Here is a 19,969-nt window from a genome sequence, read left to right on the forward strand (position 1 = left end):
ATATGGGGTAAGGGAAAACGCGCATCCAATGGCAGTTAACAGTGGGCTCCGTCGGAGCACACTGTACTGTATTGGCCCGATTATTAGCCAGGCAAGACTAAAAAAAGCTATTGCTATCACAGGGAATGAGTAAGAGATCTACTTTATGGGATCTGTCAGGTACTTGTAACCTGGATTGGCCACTGTTGGAGGCAGGATGTTGGATTTGATGGACCTTGGTAGGACCCGGCATGGTAATTCTTATGCTTTTCTGATGCTGAAATCAGCTCTCGTGCTGTCCGTCCACTGCAAAGGCTGAGCCCAATCTGATATATTTTTTTTTTTTAGTGGGTCTTGGTTAAGAAGCACATCAGAGCCCTCACAGTCAACACACAAGAAGGCACCAGCAATTTGGACTCATTTGCCTTTTAATAAAATGTTGTACACAATCAGCAAACTTACAGGCCTTTTCCAGAAATAGAAAACATCAACACATTTATTCCGTATTTCATGCACCTAACAGCAATCACCATCACCATAATAATTATAACAACCTATAAACAGAGGCCTATATTCAAAAAAGCCGAGTGCCTAAATGTAGGCACATAAGTAAATTCCCTAAGTTAGGTACTTTATTTTCAGCCAAAATGAGGTGCACATTCAGGGGTGTGGGAAGCAGGAAGTCAACTTGAACTGGAATAGGCAGTGGGACTGGTCAGGGTACGTCTACCACAGAATATACTCGGTTAGATTTGACAGGTAACTGTATCCAGCTCCGGTTAGGGCGGCGTTTTTACCAAGTTCAGCCGGGTAGTGTTCAATTTCGGCACTACCAAGATAAACCTAAGCCCCCCGCCAAGGAATGCCCCTGACTTACCCAGCTAAAGCCTATGTATCTGTTTGAAGGGCGGGAGATTTAAAATTCAGGGGGTTTTCTGGCTAAAGTCATGAACTTAACCCAACCCCTTTGAATACTGAGCTCTGAGGTTTTGAATAAAACTGTGCCTAAATGTAAGGGGGGCTAAATTTAGGATGGCAATTCCTTTGCCTACACTTAGTTAGGTGGTTAGTGCTGAAAATCAGTGCTTCCTTCCTAACCTTTTTTTTTTTTACACATCCTAAATCCTTCCCTGTAGTCATTCGATTTTCAGCTGTGTATATTTACAGTGAAACTACACGCCTACGTTTAGGTCCTCGGCACTGGTCGGTTTTCAAAGGGGCCTGTCCCCAAATCTAGGCCCCTGGTCCCGTTGCAAACTGAGCTGATAGAGGTCCGGTTGCGTAAGGCGGGGGCGCGGGAAAGTTACCCAGGTTGCTTTCCTCTGATACTCAGCGGACCGCATCGGGTTACGTATTAACGCTGAATAAACCCAGATAAGGCCGTCCAGATAACCTTAAGACCTCCCTCCGACATGAGCAGACTTACCCGGGTAACTGTGCCTGGACGCCGCCGAACACCGGTGCTTATCCAGTTACACTTAAAGCCCCACAAACTGGAACGTCCCCCCCATCACCACCTCATGTGTATCCGGTTAAAGAGGTACCCAGATACGACTTAAAACGGGGTGCAGGGGAAGAACAGGGATTTTTAAAACCGAAGACATGTCCAAGTACCTGCTGAAGGTACCCAGACTAATCTTTTAAATACAGACCTCATAGGGTTTCTGACACATTTAAAACAAACAAACAAAAAAAAATAAACCCACCCACAAAAACAGCTGAGAAAAAGCTCAGGCAGGTATCCGTGTTTCTGCTACAACAACTTACGGTAATAGCCATGAAAAATAATCTCATGATTTCTGAAGGTCAGAGAGTTAATTAGAAAATGCATTTTCAGTACAGCGATAACCCAGAGCCGGCACGGCAGGCGCTGGAGTATTCTCGGACCACCAGAAAAGGACTGGGCGTAGAGATGACTCCTTCGAAGTCCCCAGGGCACTTTTTCTTTTTTTTGATACGTGACCTGGTTTTTATAAGCTCGTGCGGCTTTCTGAATCCTAGGGCCTGCAAGCACTATGGGGGGGGGGTTGGAAAAATGACCCTCCCCCCTGCAAGCACTCCTGCCTAAAGCAATGGCTTGCGCTCAGAAGCAATTATATGTCTACAATTCGGTTGCCACCCTTAAGATGTTACGCAGCTTGTGGTTATTATTACCAGTTAACAAGCGAGCAGTTATTTCAACAAAGATATTAGGAAACCTTTCTCCTTGATCCACAGGCCTTTCCTACAGCGGTGTGTAACACGAACGGCACCCGTTTCAGTCTCAACAGATTTATTCGTACTTGGCAAAGACGGTGCCCAGCAGTGCCGGGAAATCTCGAACACAGAGGGACGACTTTTATGGGGGGAAAATGACAAATCCATGTGTAAGTGAAAATGTTGCAAAAGGCGTACTTTTCACCATCACTTCCCGTTTGGTGGGGGTTGCAAAACGTCCCCTCTCTGCGAGTTCACAAAGCATCCTTCACCCAAGGCTCTCTGAGGACACGTTTTCTCCTGTTTGATTTTGTGGGACCAGGATCGTTTCTGCATCCGCAGGCAGCAACCCTGCCGGGGGGGGGGGGGCCTGAGCAGCCTCTGTGTCAGACCTGCCTCCCGTGGTCCCACACGCCCCCTGGCAGCTGCCAGGAAAGGGAATGAAGAGGTAAGCAGGGAGGCAGAGCTGATATTTTGGGCTGCTCAGACACCCACGGAGCTGATGCCTACATCCGTTCCCCCTTTACCGCACCGGGCCTGCGGAGACCGGAGCTCAGAAGGCCCCGAGTGACCCCCGTCCTGAGGGGGAGGGCGCTGCAGAGGCCATGGGCTTGGCAGATGGCACCACGCATGTGCACCCGGGGCCTGATCAGCAACGGTCTTTTCCTCTTGACTCAGAAAGGGAGAACAGCCTTCAGGACTCAGGCCCTCAGTCTTGTTATGATCCTTGCACATTTACTGGGCATAACACACAGACAGGGGAAACCAGCGACCAAAAAAAGCAGGCAGCGCCCCCGTGTGATGAGCAGAGCAGCTGCTGAGCAATAGTGTATTCCTTTGGTGCAAAGGGTTGCTGCCGGCTCAGCTCATATCCGGCCAAGTTTATGGTTCAAATCGCTTTTTAGACAATTACAGTTCAGAGGAATGGCATTGCTTCTAGAGCTGGTGAACCTCAGACAACCAGGAGAGTGACCCCCTAACCACGTCGGTTAATGGTCTAAGGACATCCACTGCAGACATAATACAGCTTGCACTTTCTATTCCCCGCTTTCCATGCAGTAATAGAGCGTGTAAAAATGTGATATTAGCCTGTGCACTAAGCAGACATGACAGAAGTGTGAACTGCCTCTGAGTGAATTACACCACTGTGAGGCACAGAAGTACAAGCCACTACTTTATCTGCATTACTGCCACATTCACAGAGCAGACACCTCCAGTTTAAGGATAAGCAAGCAGACTGTAGCTCGTATCCCATTTTGGCTCAGATGGGTTTGACCTGACGAGTTTTGGACTGGATGGGCTTGTGTGCTCATGTTTTGCCTCAGATGCTGAGTTTTGGCTCAGATGCGCCTTAGCTTGGACAGGCATGTCCTGCTGTATTCTGGCTTTAATGGGCTCAGACTGCTGACTTGGATGTGCACTGTTGTTCCCAAGTGTTGGATGAGTTTGTGTCCTGCCCGAGTGTTGGGTTAGATGAGCTTATCTTGCTGAAATTTGGATTGGATGGGCCTTGTTGTACCTGAGTGTTGGCATGGATGGGCTCATCTTGCCGAGTTTCTGCTCAGGTGGACTTACTGTGCCTGCATTTTGACTCAAATGAGCTCAACTCAGCTCTTGATCCCTGTGTTCTGGCTCAGATTGTCTTGACCCACTTCCAGATTTCGGTTTGGATTTCTAAGTTAGCTGTAACCTGTTCAAACTGAAATCAAAGCATGCATGGCCAGCTTGGATTTGCAAGGTTCAAATCAGTTGTCATTTTTTAAGTAAGCCAACGTTTACTTTAATGCCAGCTGGACTGAATATTAAATATAGTCCGTTTAGATTTCCAGTGAAATCTGCTGAGATACGGTTCCGGCATTTGGTAAGGGCTGGCTCAGTGTTTCTCTGGCACCAGTTCGAGTTTCCAAATAAGAGTTGACTTGGGTTTACAACAGGAACCGTGCGTTTTGCTTCTTGCTGTATCTTTCCTGGTGCAAGTCAGATAGTCAGAGGAGGCATTTGACAGTGATCGTACGGCGCTGCGACCTTAGCTAGATCCAGTGTGGAACCAGACGTGCCCCAGTTCAACAAGCTAAGCCCAATAATCGTGAAAGGACACTTAGCAAACAGAGAACCAAGGGGATGACTTATACATAGATCAGTGAGACTGTCCAACGTGAGGTAACCGACGTTAGGAAAAAGATGCTTAAGAAGAGGCCTGCTTAATTAAACAGGGATATCAATGATCCCTATAGGGACCTGAAGCAGCTACAAGAAAATAATATGGGATCTTCTAAGATTAAAGGATAATAGATTTCATCACCTTCAAAGAAATAGTTTTCTTCTCAAAAAAGGTGATGAAATGATGGAACATTTATGGATAAAGCACTAAACAGCCTGACTGAGTGAGGGGTCAATTTTCAAAAGGGCAATGAATGCCTGACTAGTTAGCGAAGTCTGTAGTTGAATATTATCGTAAATCGAGCCGGCTAAGAGTGAGCCAGCTAGAATATAGGCCTGCAATATGTGCACTCGGGCTTAGCCAGCTCCTCTGCAACTGCCCGTTTTTTGAGAGGCTACATCTAACCCCCTTGTGAAATTTTCAGCTCCACGGGGGGATCTAGCTGGCTAACTTCTTACCTAGCTGGCTAACTTCTTACTGAGCTGGCTAACTTCTTACCTAGCCGGCTAACTTCTGCTGAAAATCAGCCCCTAAGACTTCTGTCACATTCTGTATCTATAAGGGAAAAAAAATGTAGACCTTGAAGAACCAGGCACTAAATTAATCTAAAAGTGAATTGCACAAGATTTTAGAGAAAAATGATTTTGTTTGGGATATGATGATACAGTTACACTTTACAAAAAACAGAGTTAATTCAGGGATTTTGAGCTGGGCTCAGGAAAGGATTGTTTCACTGCTGCAGAGTTGGATCCAGATGTACAGGGTTTATTTCACCTTTCCCTGGATCGCCACGTGGACAGGATGGTTAGGAAATCAGAAGATGGGTGGGACCTCTGCTCTTCTTTCAGCTCTGAAACCGTAGAAGTCAAACCCTGAAGAACGGGGAACAGAGTGGAAGGTGCCCCCCACATTGGGATTCAATTAAAGTCAAGTCAGACGAGAGCGGGGATGAAATTAACCCAAAGGCTCTCATTCGTTCTTAATCTCTCTTAAAAAATACAAAATGGCTCAGGCCGAACTCCCCGTGATTGACTAGCAGCAAGTCTTGGTAGGGGAAGCGGTGGGGGTAGCTGAAGGATCAACAGAGTCAGAATACATTTTATATTCGCAATTTGACCTGCAGGAAGAGGAGGGAAGTCAGTTAGAAAAAAAAAAATCATCACCACTGTTCTTGTCCTCCGGGAGGATTCAAGTATTCAGCTGTATGAAAGTGCCCACGGGTACTGAACCTCGGCCCTTCGGGAGCCACACGGCTCCTCCTGGTTTTCTCCAAGGCCCAAGTCCTGAGTTCATTCTGCAATTGCTGTACAAAATGTTGTGCGGAGGCTCTCACTGTAAACTCACTGTGCCAGGGGATCTGGCTGAGAATATTTTACTGTATTGGACGATGAGCTGGATAAATTAAATTAGCCATAATGCTGGAGAGCTTTCGATGGACGTGGGGTGAGGGAGGGTGCGGGCTGTACATTGTGGGAATGTGTTTCCTGGCCGGGGAGGGGGGAGGGTGCACGTCTCTCCTCAGTCTGGAGTTTAGGGTTTTTTCTTTGTACTGCCGGGGGTTGGTGCAGCTTTCGTCCCCCCCTCTGCCGTTTCACATGGCCGTCTCGCTGCGGCGGTGTTTCCGGGGCTCCCCGTCTTGGCAGATGAGCTGGTACGGCTTCTCGTTCTCCTCGGTCACGGAGCTGTCCGTCTCGGCGTCGGAGGTGCGCAGCTCGTGCCGGGACAGGTGCTCCACGATGCCGGCTCCCAGGGAGTCTCCCAGCACGTTGGTCGCCGTTCGCAGACGGTCCCTGAGAAACAGACGAAAACTGTGAACCTTTTAAGAGAGGAGGGGGGGGGTGAATCTAGCAACAGTCTGCAGTGATTATTAGCAGGGAGGGAAGGGCAAGGCGTGGGCAGTAAGTAATAGCAGAACCCCCTATGAGTTATGTAAGCTGCACACAGCATCTGCCCTACCTCTGCATTAAGTAATCTCGCGATAACTAAAGCCTAAGAATTCATAAATTGGAATAGGCATACCAGAGGGCAGAGAAAATACTAATACTTAACAATACACTACAGTGCAAGGAGACCATTAATACTGGTGGAACAGGAGTAGGAGTAATAAACAAGCCAGGGGGAAGACTGATAGCAATAATATAGCTCAAGTAGCATCAGCATTAGAATAAGGGAAGTATTAATAGCACAGGGCAGAGAGAGCAACATCAGCCAAGGAAGTATGAATGGTAACACTACCGGGCATTGCGAACATCGGTACAGACAGCAAAGAACAGGGGGCTTAGCGAGAATAATCAGCAGGGACACACAGTGAAGGATTTCAGCCCCCGAGCTCACGCGCGTTGCAAGGTACAAGATGTGCACGTGCTTTCATGCTCAGACAGCGGTGTGGGCTACTGTCCCGAGTCTAAAATGACCCACGGGTTGCTTTAAGATCACACTGTCTTTTTTTTTTAGCCTTGGATTAACTACGGCCTTTTCAGCTCTCAGTTGCTTTGACTGACCCTAGGATGCATCAGAGCCTTCGGGCGTCCTTGTCTCGTCATGTCTTTGACTTCAGGACTCGCTGCCTGAACATGAAAGGGATCAGAGAAGCGATCTATCTGGGGGGATAAATGAAAATGCAGCAGGGAGCAGAAGATTCAAAAGCTTCGAGGAAATGGATACAGCATTTTGATTTAGAGCAGGCAGAGGAAGGACAGCATCAGTGCAAGCTTCCCTCACACTCGGGCACACTACCCCACCGTAAAACAGGTACAGCACAGGCAGCACAGTGCAAGATTCACACACGCTACTCCACCACAGAACAGGTACAGCACAGGCAGCTGCAGTGCAACACGCACACACACACCACAGAACAGGTACAGCACAGGCAGCACAGTGCAAGCTTCCCTCACACACAGACACACACTGCCTCACTACAGAACAAGTACAGCACAGGCAGCAGCAATGCAAAGATTCACACACGCTACTCCACCACAGAACAGATACAGCACAGGCAGCACAGTGCAACACGCACACACACACACACCACAGAACAGGTACAGCACAGGCAGCACAGTGCAACACGCACACACACACACACACACACACCACAGAACAGGTACAGCACAGGCAGCACAGTGCAAGCTTCCCTCACACACAGACACACACTGCCTCACTACAGAACAAGTACAGCACAGGCAGCAGCAATGCAAAGATTCACACACGCTACTCCACCACAGAACAGATACAGCACAGGCAGCACAGTGCAACACGCACACACACACACACACACACACCACAGAACAGGTACAGCACAGGCAGCACAGTGCAACACACACACACACACACCACAGAACAGGTTCAGCACAGGCAGCAGTGGTGCAAGCTTCCCTTACATGTGCGCGCACACACACACTATCCCACCAGAAAACAGATACAGCACAGGCAGCTGCAGTACAAGCTTCTCACACACACAGACACTGCCCTGCTATAGAACAGGTACAGCACAGGCAGCTGCAGTACAAGCTTCTCACACACACACTCTACGCCACCACAGAACACATGCAGTACGGACAACAGCAGTGCAAGCTTCCCTTATATATGCGCACACATACATACACACACATACACACACATACACTATCCCACTGTAAAACATGTACAGCCCAGACAGCACAGTGCAAGCTTCCCTCACACACTCAGACACTGCCCTGCTATAGAACAGGTACAGCACAGGCAGCTGCAGTACAAGCTTCTTACACACACACACACACACACACTCTACGCCACCACAGAACACATGCAGTATGGACAGCAGCAGTGCAAGGTTCCCTTACATATGCGCACACATACACTATCCCACTGTAAAACATGTACAGCACAGTGCAAGCTTCCCTCACACACACAGACACTGTCTCGCTATAAAACTGGTACAGCATAGGCAGCTGCAGTACAAGTTTCTCACACACACGCACACTCTACGCCACCACAGAACACATGCAATATGGACAACAGCAGTGCAAGGTTCCCTTACATATGTGCACACATGCACTATCCCACTGTAAAACATGTACAGCACAGGCAGCACAGTGCAAGCTTCCCTCACACACACAGACACTGACCCGCAATAGAACTGATACAGCATAGGCAGCTGCAGTACAAGCTTCTCACACACACACACACACACACACACACTCTATGCCAGCACAGAACACATACACTATGGACAACAGCCGTGCAAGGTTCCCTTACATATGTGCATACATACACACACACATACACTATCCCCACTGTAAAACATGTACAGCCCAGACAGCACAGTGCAAGCTTCCCTCACACACACAGACACTGACCCGCAATAGAACTGATACAGCATAGGCAGCTGCAGTACAAGCTTCTCACACACACACACACACACACACACACACACACACAACACATGCAGTATGGACAGCAGCAGTGCAAGCTTCCCCCATCACACACTACCCCACCACAGAACAGGTACACACAGGCAGCAGCAGTACAAGCTTCTCACACACACACACACACACACACACACACACTCTATGCCAGCACAGAACACATACACTATGGACAACAGCCGTGCAAGGTTCCCTTACATATGTGCACACATACATACACACACATACACTATCCCCACTGTAAAACATGTACAGCCCAGACAGCACAGTGCAAGCTTCCCTCACACACTCAGACACTGCCCTGCTGTAGAACAGGTACAGCACAGGCAGCTGCAGCACAAGCTTCTCACACACACACACACACACACACACACACACACACACACAACACATGCAGTATGGACAGCAGCAGTGCAAGCTTCCCCCATCACACACTACCCCACCACAGAACAGGTACACACAGGCAGCAGCAGCAGTACAAACTTTCCTCACAGATATCATAAAAACGCAAAAGCCCGGCAGGAGGGAAAGGAGGGGATGGCCGCTGGCCAATGAGTGGCACTGAGGATGCACCTTGGGGAACAGACCCCCCCAGCCATTGGGCTGGTGAAGGAAGTCTGAGCCACCTGGAGTAAAGGGTGGAAGGGATGAGGCAGGGGTAAAGGGAAAGTAAAGGAAAAATGGTTGATTTTGTTTTAATTGCCTGGAAGCTGGTGTTCTGCAGTGACGAAGAGTTCAGGATGCTTTGCCCCGGTGAACACTCCCTGCATACTTTGTTCACCTGTGCAGTAAAGATTTTTCAATGAGGGAAAAAGCAACAAGTCACTCGGAGGCCCACAGCGAGAGGGGAGCCGAGGCAGGACCTGGAGCCCGTGCCCCCTCATCCTCCCACTGCAAGTTACCCCCCACTCCCAGGGGGACTGGACTTACAGGAACCAATCCACGGCGATGATAAGCGTGATGTCCTCCGTCGGCAGGCCCACCGATGTCAGCACGATCACCATGGTCACCAGGCCCGCCTGCGGGATCCCCGCCGCGCCGATGCTGGCTGCCGTGGCCGTGATGCTGCGAGAGAGAGAGCAAACAGGGCCTTACTCGGGCAGCGCCGCAGGGTGGGGGGCGACAAGGCACAACGGCTGAAACATCCCAGCCCTGAAGAGCTCAGGCCGGCAGTAAAGAAAGGTTAAAGCACAGGGAGGTCAGGTGCTGAATGCCACGGGGGCTGACACGGCCTCGCATGCAGTCTCTCTGCTGCTGGTGCACGTGAAGTTACCGACACGTATGAGACCTCGCGGGGGTTCTCCACCAGGTGTCCCGAGTCCCCAGCCCTGGGTGTATACAGCTGCGGAGGGACAAGACCGTTCACTACAGCACCTCCCCCAGAGTTCGTCTGCAACTGGATGCCCCTGAGGCACGAGGCAGCAGATTTTTTCAAGATTCTGCAGCAATTATGCAGCAAATGTGCATACGTTTACATATATTTGCAATTTAAATAACATATATATATATATATTTTTTTTTTTTTTACTTTATACAAATAAAGTCATTTTCTGACACTTCCCTGTGCAGTTAATGTATTTGGTTCATTGTTGGAGGAAAAGGGATCTTAGAAGGAAAGTGATCTGGGAATGGGGAAAAAGAGAGATCTCGGAGGAGAGGAATAAAGAAAACATCTTAGGCAGGAGGGGAAGATAAGGGACGAGGGAGAACAGGATGGGGATTCAGGGAATGAGAGGGGAAAAGGGATCGGGAATGGGGAGAAGGAGGAAGGGGGAATGGGAAGAAAGGGAGTGACGAGAAGGAGGGGGGATGGGATTGAGCCTCCCTCCAATCATAGCCTGATCCACTCCCTTTCCCCCCCCCTTCCATCCCCTCACTCCAGTTCGTTTCTCCCCTCCCAACAAACCCCTCCCTCATCCCGGTTCCCCCCCCCCTCCACACCTCTCACTTACTCTGATTCCCCCCCCCCCTTCCCATGAATCCCTCGCTTATCGCTTCCCCATTCCCGTTCATTTCTTTCATCCCTTTCTCCCCCTCCCCTGCGATTCCTGGCTCTCTCCATCACGGCCCCACCTTATCCCCTCTCTCACCGGCTCCTCTCACACGTCCCTCCCTTCTCCCCTGCCAGGGCCTGACTGGCTGCTTGGAACCACAGTAAACATTTTATTCTGGAACGCCCAACCCTGAGGGCTCGATGTGATGAGATAATAAAGGTGGCTCTCAGTAGCGTGCAGAGTTCTACCCAATGCACCGAGGAGTTTTGCAAGCAAAAAATGTGCGGGCGTACAACTGTATGCACTGCTTTGCACCCTCACCTGGAAACCCCATGCAAACAAAGACATTAGCTATTACCCCCTATGCAGAGACCTGCGCTGGCTTAACTCCTGTTGTCTTAATGCTGGAAACTTTACTTCTGATCTGAGGTGGACTAAAAAGTTTCCAGTGCCGGTGTTAAGGCTATGGCAGGAGTGGCCAACTCCGCTCCTCAAGAGGCACAGACAGGTCTGGTTTTCTGGATGTCCACAATGAATATGCATGAGATAGATTTGCATAACGGAGGCAGTGCATGCAGATCTATCGCAGGCATACTCATGGTGGGTATCTAGCTGTAGTGATGTGTTCCAGAGGGGCAAGTGATGCATTTCAAGGAAGGAGACTTTTGGCCAGTCCTTATGTTTGAACTTATATCACAATGCATTGTGGCACTTGTAGTCTACCATTTCAGCTGAACGCTGCAGTTACCACAATGCACCCAGGATGTGGCTATCAGAAATCCAAGTCCTGCCTAAAATCTCCCTCCTTTAAACTGGGTCATTTGGCAGCTCTGGAAGTGATATGGGCAGTACAGCACAGTGAGTACTGCTGTGTTTGCACAGCTGATGCAGTAAATGCCCTTCCACCACGGTGGACGCTGCAATCACCCTCTCTCGTAACACTGATTCCCACTGGTACTTATGGCTTAGAATAGATGCCCTCCTTTAGCTCCTAAGGTTTGCAGTAGTTCTGCATTTTGGCATTATCTTCCATCTTGAGCAAAGAATTGTGGCTGCCCCGTTAGACCACTTGGCTACGTAGAATCAAGGGCCAACAGGCAAGCTGTGGGTGTGAGACCTTTTTTACTGGACTGACGTAATACACATGCGACTTGCTTTCCAGCGTTATCGTCTCTTCCTCAGGACAGTAAAGCGGGGATGACTCTGGTCAGTTACACTGGGTGTCTATAGTATCGAGTCATCTAGGTCGTAGGCTGCCTTCAGATGCCATCGCAGCTCGGAGGGGAGAGTCTGACAGAGGCGATCAAACAGTGAAACTCTGCGGCTGAAAGGGCCTACAGCTGACAATGGGGGACAAAGCTGATGTCCTTATCGTCTGCTTTCGTGTTTTGTTTCAAAGAGTTTGATCATCCTCATTTCAAATGCTTTCGTTATTTGTACACTCCAGAAGATACCTTGACGAGGTCGTTAAGCCATACGTTCCCTTTGAGAAATGCTCGGGGGGGTGCAGATCATTGCACCTGCTTTTTCTGAGGGTACGTATGCTTTCCATTGGAAATAACGCACACCATCTCAGTAGGTTATTTCCATCCCCTGACCTAAACCCGCCCCTGGGAACGCCTACTCCAAACGCTCGTGAAAGGGTGCATACGGCAAGCGGTGTTAAGGAGCGGCAGCTGTACCCGGGTAAACAGCTTCTGAAAATTGTCCTGCCCTGCCCCTCAGCACTTTGTGGTTGCAATTAACCATATTATAGTCTGCCTTGCAATTTTATCAAATCCAAGACATTTTAATGATGCTTTCTGGCATCTGTATGAATCTGAAGGACGGTTTTCACTTACAGAAGATTCCCAGTTTCCAAGGCTCAATAATTATTTTTACACCACAGTTCCTGGCACTTACAGTCAGTACGGCTTCTCATCAGCACTAGGGGGGCTCCTTTGAAAGACCCTTCAGTCTCCTGCCATGCTGCTTCATCTTATCCTGCTTTATGTGTAATGGCAAATGTGTGGGATTCCAGCATCTAGAGACTCAGTGGAGTGAAACTTAAGGTTTTGGGGTAAAAAAAATAAAATAAAATAAAATGCCCATTTTTGGCTGCCCCATACTCGTATATTTTTTGTTTCCGTCCTGGTGCTGTGAGAGTCTTCAGTTCTATTTAACGACAAGTGCATGTCTTGCTAGGGTCCTAGCAACCCGGTTATTTGGGACAGTTTGTTCCGCTCACAAATCTCTAAGATCATTAAATGAGCAGGGAGCACAACTGTGCAATCTCCAACTAATACGCACTGGAAAAAAAGGAACTTTTAATGGCTGGGGGTAGAGGGAAAACTGATGGGTTTTTGGTTCTCTTCCACACCCCAATGACATATCTAGAGACATACGCATGTCGGGTTAGCACCAGGTTCCATGTCATAAGAAACGGACCAAGTCAGTCCTGGTTTTACCCTATTGCATGCCTGGACTTGTAGTTTACCCTACTGAATGAGTTATAAGAACATCAAAACATGCCATACTGGGTCAGACCAAGGGTCCATCAAGCCCAGCATCCTGTTTCCAACAGTGGCCAATCCAGGCCATAAGAACCTGGCAAGTACCCAAAAACTAAGTCTATTCCATATAGTTCAGATTATCCCCATTGATTTCCCAAAAAAATCAGAATGAAAATTCTGTGCATACATTAGGATACAGCCAGATCTTTCTTAACCTATTCCTTACGATAAGGAACCAGATAACAACTCCCTACACATGCATCATCAATCATCACACATGCACTAAGGCTGCCATCCGCCCATGTCAACCCAAAACAAGCTGATCTGGTCCTGATTTTAACCCCATTGCATGCAAGCTAACATGGACAGATCAGAACTACAACTCCATGTATGCCAGCCTGTTCAGACTGACCTGGGTGAGGTGGCCACCCTAAGATGCACAGGCCACACAAGTACCTGAAGACGGCAGCATCATTTCCCTTCACATACTTCCCTTCCTGAATACTTCTTCTCCGTATCATTCACTTTCATAGACTTCCGTAACGCCCCTCTCTGTCATTATACCCACCAATGTCATGAAAACCTCAGACTACTGGCTCAGTAGCATGAGGAGCATGCACTAGAAACCCGGCAGCATGAAAGCACTCTTTAACGGTAAAACTGGAAGACTAGCAACAAACCAGTCCAATATAGCAGCGGCAGCTGGGGAGGAAGGAGTCACTGCCTAGCCCTAGGCAATTTTGTGATTGAAACAGGAGCTACAAACACAGAAGAATAAGCAAGTCTGACAAACACATTCCCAGATATATGAAGGGATGGATTTTGGCTTTTGATGTCCTCAGGCCCTGTCAGTACCATGCCAAACCCTCCCCCTGAACCTCCTTCCCTTATAACCATTCCTAAATCCCACACCCCGACAGACCTCCACTTCCAGTCTCCCTCCTTCCTTCACTTACCTCCAATTCCATTCACTCCCCAACCTCCACCACCCCACGTACCTCCAGTTCCATTCTCTGCACCCTCCTCAAACGTTACCTCCCATTCCAGTCTTCACGCTCCGCCTTCCCGGTAGGACCTCTGTCCTCTAATCGCCTCCCCACTGCTGCTGAAAGCACCCGAGGCTCCAGCTGCACCGCGACCAGAAGCAAACTGAGTCCAACCCATCCCACGCAGAGGCCCCGGCTCCTCTGCAGAAGCCTGGAAGGGGTTAGGGCCACTGTGCTGTCTGAGGGTGCTAGATGGGCTGGCTCAGGCCCCCATGCTCACCTACCTTCTAGCCACAGTGCGGCTGGAGCCCCAATGTTCAGAGCCGCATCCGCGCTGGGGAGGTGATTGTAAATCAGAGGTCCGCCGGCGGAGGGAGACAGTGCAGTAGGAGGTGTGGGCAGGGTGGTAGTCTGTAGGGTGGAGGGACAAGAATGCTGTTTGCTCTAAGGCCCAAGCCTAGTTTAGCCTAGGCATGAATCCAGGCCTGGGTGCAAGCACAGACCCAGGGTAGTCACCTGATTGTAATGATTTGTCCGAAGTTGAGCTCGTAGTTGTTGACCTGAGCGATGAAGATGGCTGCCAGCGCCTCATACAGTGCCGTGCCGTCCATGTTAATGGTGGCTCCCACGGGAAGCACGAACCTGGTGACTCGCTTGTCCACCCCGTTGTTCTCCTCCAAGCACTTAAAGGTAATGGGAAGAGTTGCAGAGCTGAGTATAAGGGGGAACAAAAATGACACAAGAATAAAAAGGAAGCTCTCAGTTCAAGGAAGAGAAGGAGGCGCACAGGTACCCGTCAGGCCTAGAACATTCCTGCACAGCTAAGCCGCGCGCGACTAACCAAACGTTTTCACAAGCCTCTCTCTTCTCTCTCCGCATTCCTGCTCTCCCACTTTCTTTCTTCCAATTTCCAAGCCCCTTTTGCTTGACCTCCCCCTTTCTCTTTCCATCCCCTGCTTCCTCCCTCTCTCTCCCCTTTTCCACTTCCCTGCTCCTTCCCTGCCCTTTCCACTTCTGCTGCTCCTTTTCATCTCCCTTCCTAGTTCAATGCTTCCTCATTCTTCTTCCACAGGCCCGTTTTCCTCTCCCTATTCCTCTGTCCCTCCTTTAGCCTCTTTCTTGCTCTCTGAAACTAAAATTAGCCTTACTGCCCATAATGAGAACAAAACTCTAAAGAGACTTGTGTAATAAGGAGAATATTACTTCATTAAGGACAGTCCTGCAGGAACCAACCACCTGACCATACTGTGTATGTACTATTATGTAAAGTGTCCCAAAATAAATATTTCTAGTATTAATGCGGCAATGTTTAGAATCTGCACAGGGCTTGCAGGCCAGCGGGTACGAAGGACCTGCAGGCTAATTTTTCTAGGGAAACAGTCCATGGAGTTTCCAGTTGAATATTTGGGAGCTGGCAGTGGGGTCAAAAGGCCGGCTTGGAGAGAGAAACTAGCAGGTATGTGTATTTGTTTCTAACCATTAGTTTTGTATTTGTGCCATAAAAAAAAAAAAAAGGGCCTCCAGCAGCCCTGGTTGGGCCTTTCCGGCCATAAAATTGCCCGAGCCAGTGTCAGGCTGGGCCTAGCTCCAAAGACATAGGTATTGATGACAAGGTCTAGGCCTGGCGCCAACACCTGGGTCCTGGCATCAAGGCCTAGGCCTAGCATCGAGGCTTCAACCCTGGCACTGAAGCATAGGCCTGGGCTGGGCCCCCATCACTGAGGTTTGGCCCTGAACCAATTTTTTAAAAAAAGGCCTTCGGCAGCCCTAGTTGGACCTTTCTGGACTAAAAACTGCATGGGTCGATGCACAGGCCCGGGTTGGACCTGGCACCAAAGTCTAGGCCTAGATGTCAGCCCAGGCATTTTTTTTTTTTTGGTCCAGGAAGGCACAGCCAGGGCTACTCAAGGCCTTTTTTCCCATTGGTTCACCTTTTTTTTGTTTTGAGGGTTTTTTCTTGTTTAATGTTTTTTTTAAAGTTTGGCAAATGAACTGAAAAAAAAACAAAACATTAAATGAACCAAATAAAAACAAAAAAAAACCACCTGAAACAAAAAACAAACCAAGCCAAAAATTTTGGGGCTGCGCATCCGTTGAAACTACACCAATAGAGCAAAACCAGACTCAGCCATCTGGTTACCTTAAACTATATGGGATCAGGCCTAGATTTGTCAATAGGCACACTAGGCCTGTGCCTAAGGCAGCAGGCTAGCTGAAGATTTTTTGCCTTTCAATAAAAATAATATAAATTATACTAATAAATATAGTGTAAAACTACTTTAGTTTCATTGTCTAATATAAAGGATGGGAATGTTTGCCAATTTGCTACAGGATTTTTAAATTTTTGCCCCAGGATCCCACCCGAGCTGCCACAAGAAACTAGGGGGGACTGTGCCTTAGACCTTCTGCCCCCTGGTGTCCGACCTTGGGGGGGAAGAAGGGAATGACAGGGGGGCAAAGGCACCAACAGTGCCCAGGGGGCACCAAAATCCTAAATCCATCACTGTATGGGGAAGAAAATTTTGAAAGTAATCCAGGTTCCTGACCAGAAAGTTAGGCGCCTGGATCCCTGGGTTTCAAATCTGCTTTGCAGTTTTCACAATGTGGCTCTACTTAGCCTCTACTAAACTAGGCATTCCTGTGGGCTGCCTTTGGGTCGGGGAGAAAAGCACGTGAGTGTCATTGAATTTTCATGTAATTTCTCATCCTAGACTCCCAGCTGCACAAACATCTGGCAAAAGCTGCATGGGTAGAACAGTTCCTGAGGACTTACTGTAACAGTATAATAGAAGGCCTGGGTGGTGTTTTACCTCGATGAGGTTCCCAGAGCGGTGATGAGAGCCTGGATGAGTCCGCTGATGAAGAGCCACGGATTCTTGTGCGTGACCACAAAGTAGAGGCTCGGGAGGACCACCAAGGCGTGGATAAGTAGTCCTCCAATGACGGTGAGAGTGTACATGCCAAGCTGGCCGCCCATCAGCGCCAGATCCTCCATTTCCAGGATCTTACCCGAGATCAGGAACATGATCCCAATGGGCGCATACCTATCAAGGGAGTGAAGAGCCAAATGCAATCCAATCAATGAGAAGACAAAAAAACAGGCCACAAAGTGGTGAAACAAAATTATTTCAAAAGTCCGATTAACTGAGTTTTGTTTTTAAGTTTAAAACTAGTACACACCTGTATGCATGGCTTAAAAAAAAAATCTAAGTATGCTAGCTGACCTATGGCATTACTCTTCCCTTGTCAGCCCTTGTTTTGCTGATTCGGGTGTATTTTTTCGGGGACTGAGGTATGAGTAGTGGGTAGGGGAGTGCACGCACTAACTTTTTTTCTCATCTCTTTTCTTGGTCTCCCTGAGGTCAGCCCTCCAAACAGCTCTCACCCCACCAACTCCCTCTTTGGGTCGTTTTACAAATGATCTGCTAAAGGATGCCTGCTGGAGCTGCATCTGAAAGCCAGGAGCTTCTCCTGGAAAACCTAGCTGGATTCCCAGATATCAGAATCTGCAGGGCACATCGGCATCTGTGATCGGGAGGGAAAGCTAGTTTGGTAAAGATACCTCGGAGGCACAAGAACTTCACTTGCTCGTACAGAAACATAGAAATGACGGCAGAACAGGACCAATGGCCCAGCAAGCTTCCCGGGGTAATATCTGCCGCGTCGTGCAGGTTACCCCCCTGTCTATCAGTCAGTGCTGCTGGATGTGCTTGGCCGTACAAGCAGTCCTGTGGGGTTTTTTTCCCCTTAATGTCTGTGCATCAAAAGGTCATGGTTCATGCTGCTTGTCTCCGAATCCAAATTCCTCTTCCTTCCACCCCCCCTCCTTCGAAGCAGAGCGCGATGTTGCAGGTGCATCAGACGTAACAAGGCTTATTGGTTAAGGGCAGTAATTCATGCCTTCTGTAAAGGGCAGTAACCGCTGCTCTGTGTGGGTTAACCCCATGAGTATGAGTTCCCCAGTCCGTAAAAGTCAGGGCCTCGTTGGTTGTTGTCTGAATCCAATTCCCCTTTTCCCCTGCCGCTGAAACAGCGAGCAATGTTGGAGTTGCATCAAAAGTAACAAGGCTTATTGGTTAAGGGCAGCGACCGCCGCACCAGCAAGTTACCCCCATGCGCCCTTTCTTAGGACTTGGCCACAGAAGCAGTCCTGTGCTTTTTCCCTTATGTCCGTGTAACAGTATCCCAAACCGTAGAAGTCGGGGCCCTCAGTTGTCGTCTGAATCCAATTCCTATTTTCCCCCTGATGTCTAAGTGGGGGAGCAGTGTGGCAGTTACATTAAAAGCATCAAAGCGTTTTGCTTAAGGGGGTAGCATTCTCCATGCCTTCTGCTAAGGGTGGTGACCGCCCTACCAGCAAGTTACCCCCCTGCATGTTTATCTCATTTCCGTCCTCTAGCAGCCCTTAGAGATCCACAATGTTTCTCCCACGCCCCTTTGAATTGTTTGACTGTTTTCTTCTTCACCATTTTCTCTGGAAGGATGTTCCAGGCCTCAAACACCCTCTCCGTGAAGAAATATTTCCTGACGTTGGTTCTGAGTCGTTCCCCCTGGAGTTTCATTTCGTGACCCCCTTGGGTTCTGGGGCAAAGAAGGGAAATCTTCTATTGTTAGGCTGAGCCCCAAGAGCTGTAGCACAGAATAAGGAATTCAATTGCTCGGAAACCACGTAAATATGATTACATTCGTCTCACTCATCCTGTTGTTGGTTGGCTATAAATTATATTGCAAATCAGTTTTACTGACACCACAGGAAAACAATTGGCCCAATGAACGTACTGTAGAAAGCTGCTCAGTTGTACAAGGATGGGCACCAGCCAGAAGGCTGAATAAACCATCAGTGACACCGAACTGAGAGATAATTATATATGGGAACAGATGAAATCTGTATCATTAAGAGATGTGCATTTGTTTTAAATGAATGCAAATAAAATGCAAAAAATGAAGCCAAAATCGACTTGTTCCAAATGGAACAAAACTGAAAATAGTCTCCAATGCAAATATCCAAAAATGTATTTGTTGCATTTTTTTTTTAATTGCCTCTGGCAGGATCAGGCATTGGTGCCGGCCCAGCACCACGGTCTAGGCTCAGATTGGGTCTGGCATAGAGGCTTGGTCCCAATCCTGAGGCCTTGGCATGACACCAAGACCTGGCCCTGAGGCCTGGTCCCGTGCCTAGGCCTCGTTCTAGCACCGGGGTCCAGCTCTGAGGCCTGATCCCATCACTGAAGCCTAGGCTTATGCCTAGGTGCAGCCTGGAGATCCGAGGCCTGGTCCCATCATTAAAGTCTAGGCTTGTCGACATCTCCTTCTTTCCAGGATCTTCAAAAATTGATGCTGTCCGCTTGGAGGATGGCGCCGCAGTAACATCATTGTTGCACCTTCCCCCAGAGCTGACAGTGCCTTTTGGATGTATGGCCATCCAAATGTACAGTCGTACATCCAAATTGCAAAACCCAGTCCAGAGGACGATTCCACAGTGACATCATTCCAGCACCCTTCTCGAAGTGGATAGCATCATTTTTCGAGGATTATGGAAAGAAGATATTGGAAGGCCTGGTCCCAAGGCCTCCGAACTCGGCCTGGGCCTCAGCACCAGGACCAGGCCTCAGGGCCAGGGCCCAGCACTGGCACTAGGTTTCTGGGCTGGACACAGACCTCTGAGCTGGGCCTAGGCATTAGCACCGGGACCAGGACTCAGTACTGAGCTGGCCCAGGACAGTCCAAACATGTTGCCAGAAGTCCACTCTTTTTTTTT

General features: G+C 48.8%; 1 protein-coding gene across 9 annotated transcripts in view; it reads right to left on the reverse strand.

The window, feature by feature from the left end:
* Nucleotides 1-389: 389 nt before the first annotated feature.
* Nucleotides 390-19,969, reverse strand: part of LOC115098359 (excitatory amino acid transporter 1-like) — a 142,571-nt gene continuing 122,991 nt past the window's right edge. For 7 of the 9 annotated variants that reach the window (XM_029614903.1, XM_029614906.1, XM_029614905.1 and 4 more), the window contains 4 exons: nucleotides 17,022-17,255; nucleotides 14,728-14,922; nucleotides 9,670-9,804; nucleotides 390-6,126 (listed from right to left, as the gene is read on the reverse strand). In XM_029614903.1, coding sequence (XP_029470763.1) covers nucleotides 5,928-6,126; nucleotides 9,670-9,804; nucleotides 14,728-14,922; nucleotides 17,022-17,255 — 763 coding nt within the window. In that variant the 3' untranslated portion in view covers nucleotides 390-5,927. Of the gene's footprint in view, nucleotides 6,127-7,742; nucleotides 9,521-9,669; nucleotides 9,805-14,727; nucleotides 14,923-17,021; nucleotides 17,256-19,969 lie in introns of those variants that run through there. The other 2 variants (XR_003858476.1, XM_029614909.1) reach the window with 2 other exon arrangements.

Source organism: Rhinatrema bivittatum, chromosome 8 (assembly GCF_901001135.1).
Source record: "Rhinatrema bivittatum chromosome 8, aRhiBiv1.1, whole genome shotgun sequence".
Classification (NCBI taxonomy): Eukaryota; Metazoa; Chordata; class Amphibia; order Gymnophiona; family Rhinatrematidae; genus Rhinatrema; species Rhinatrema bivittatum.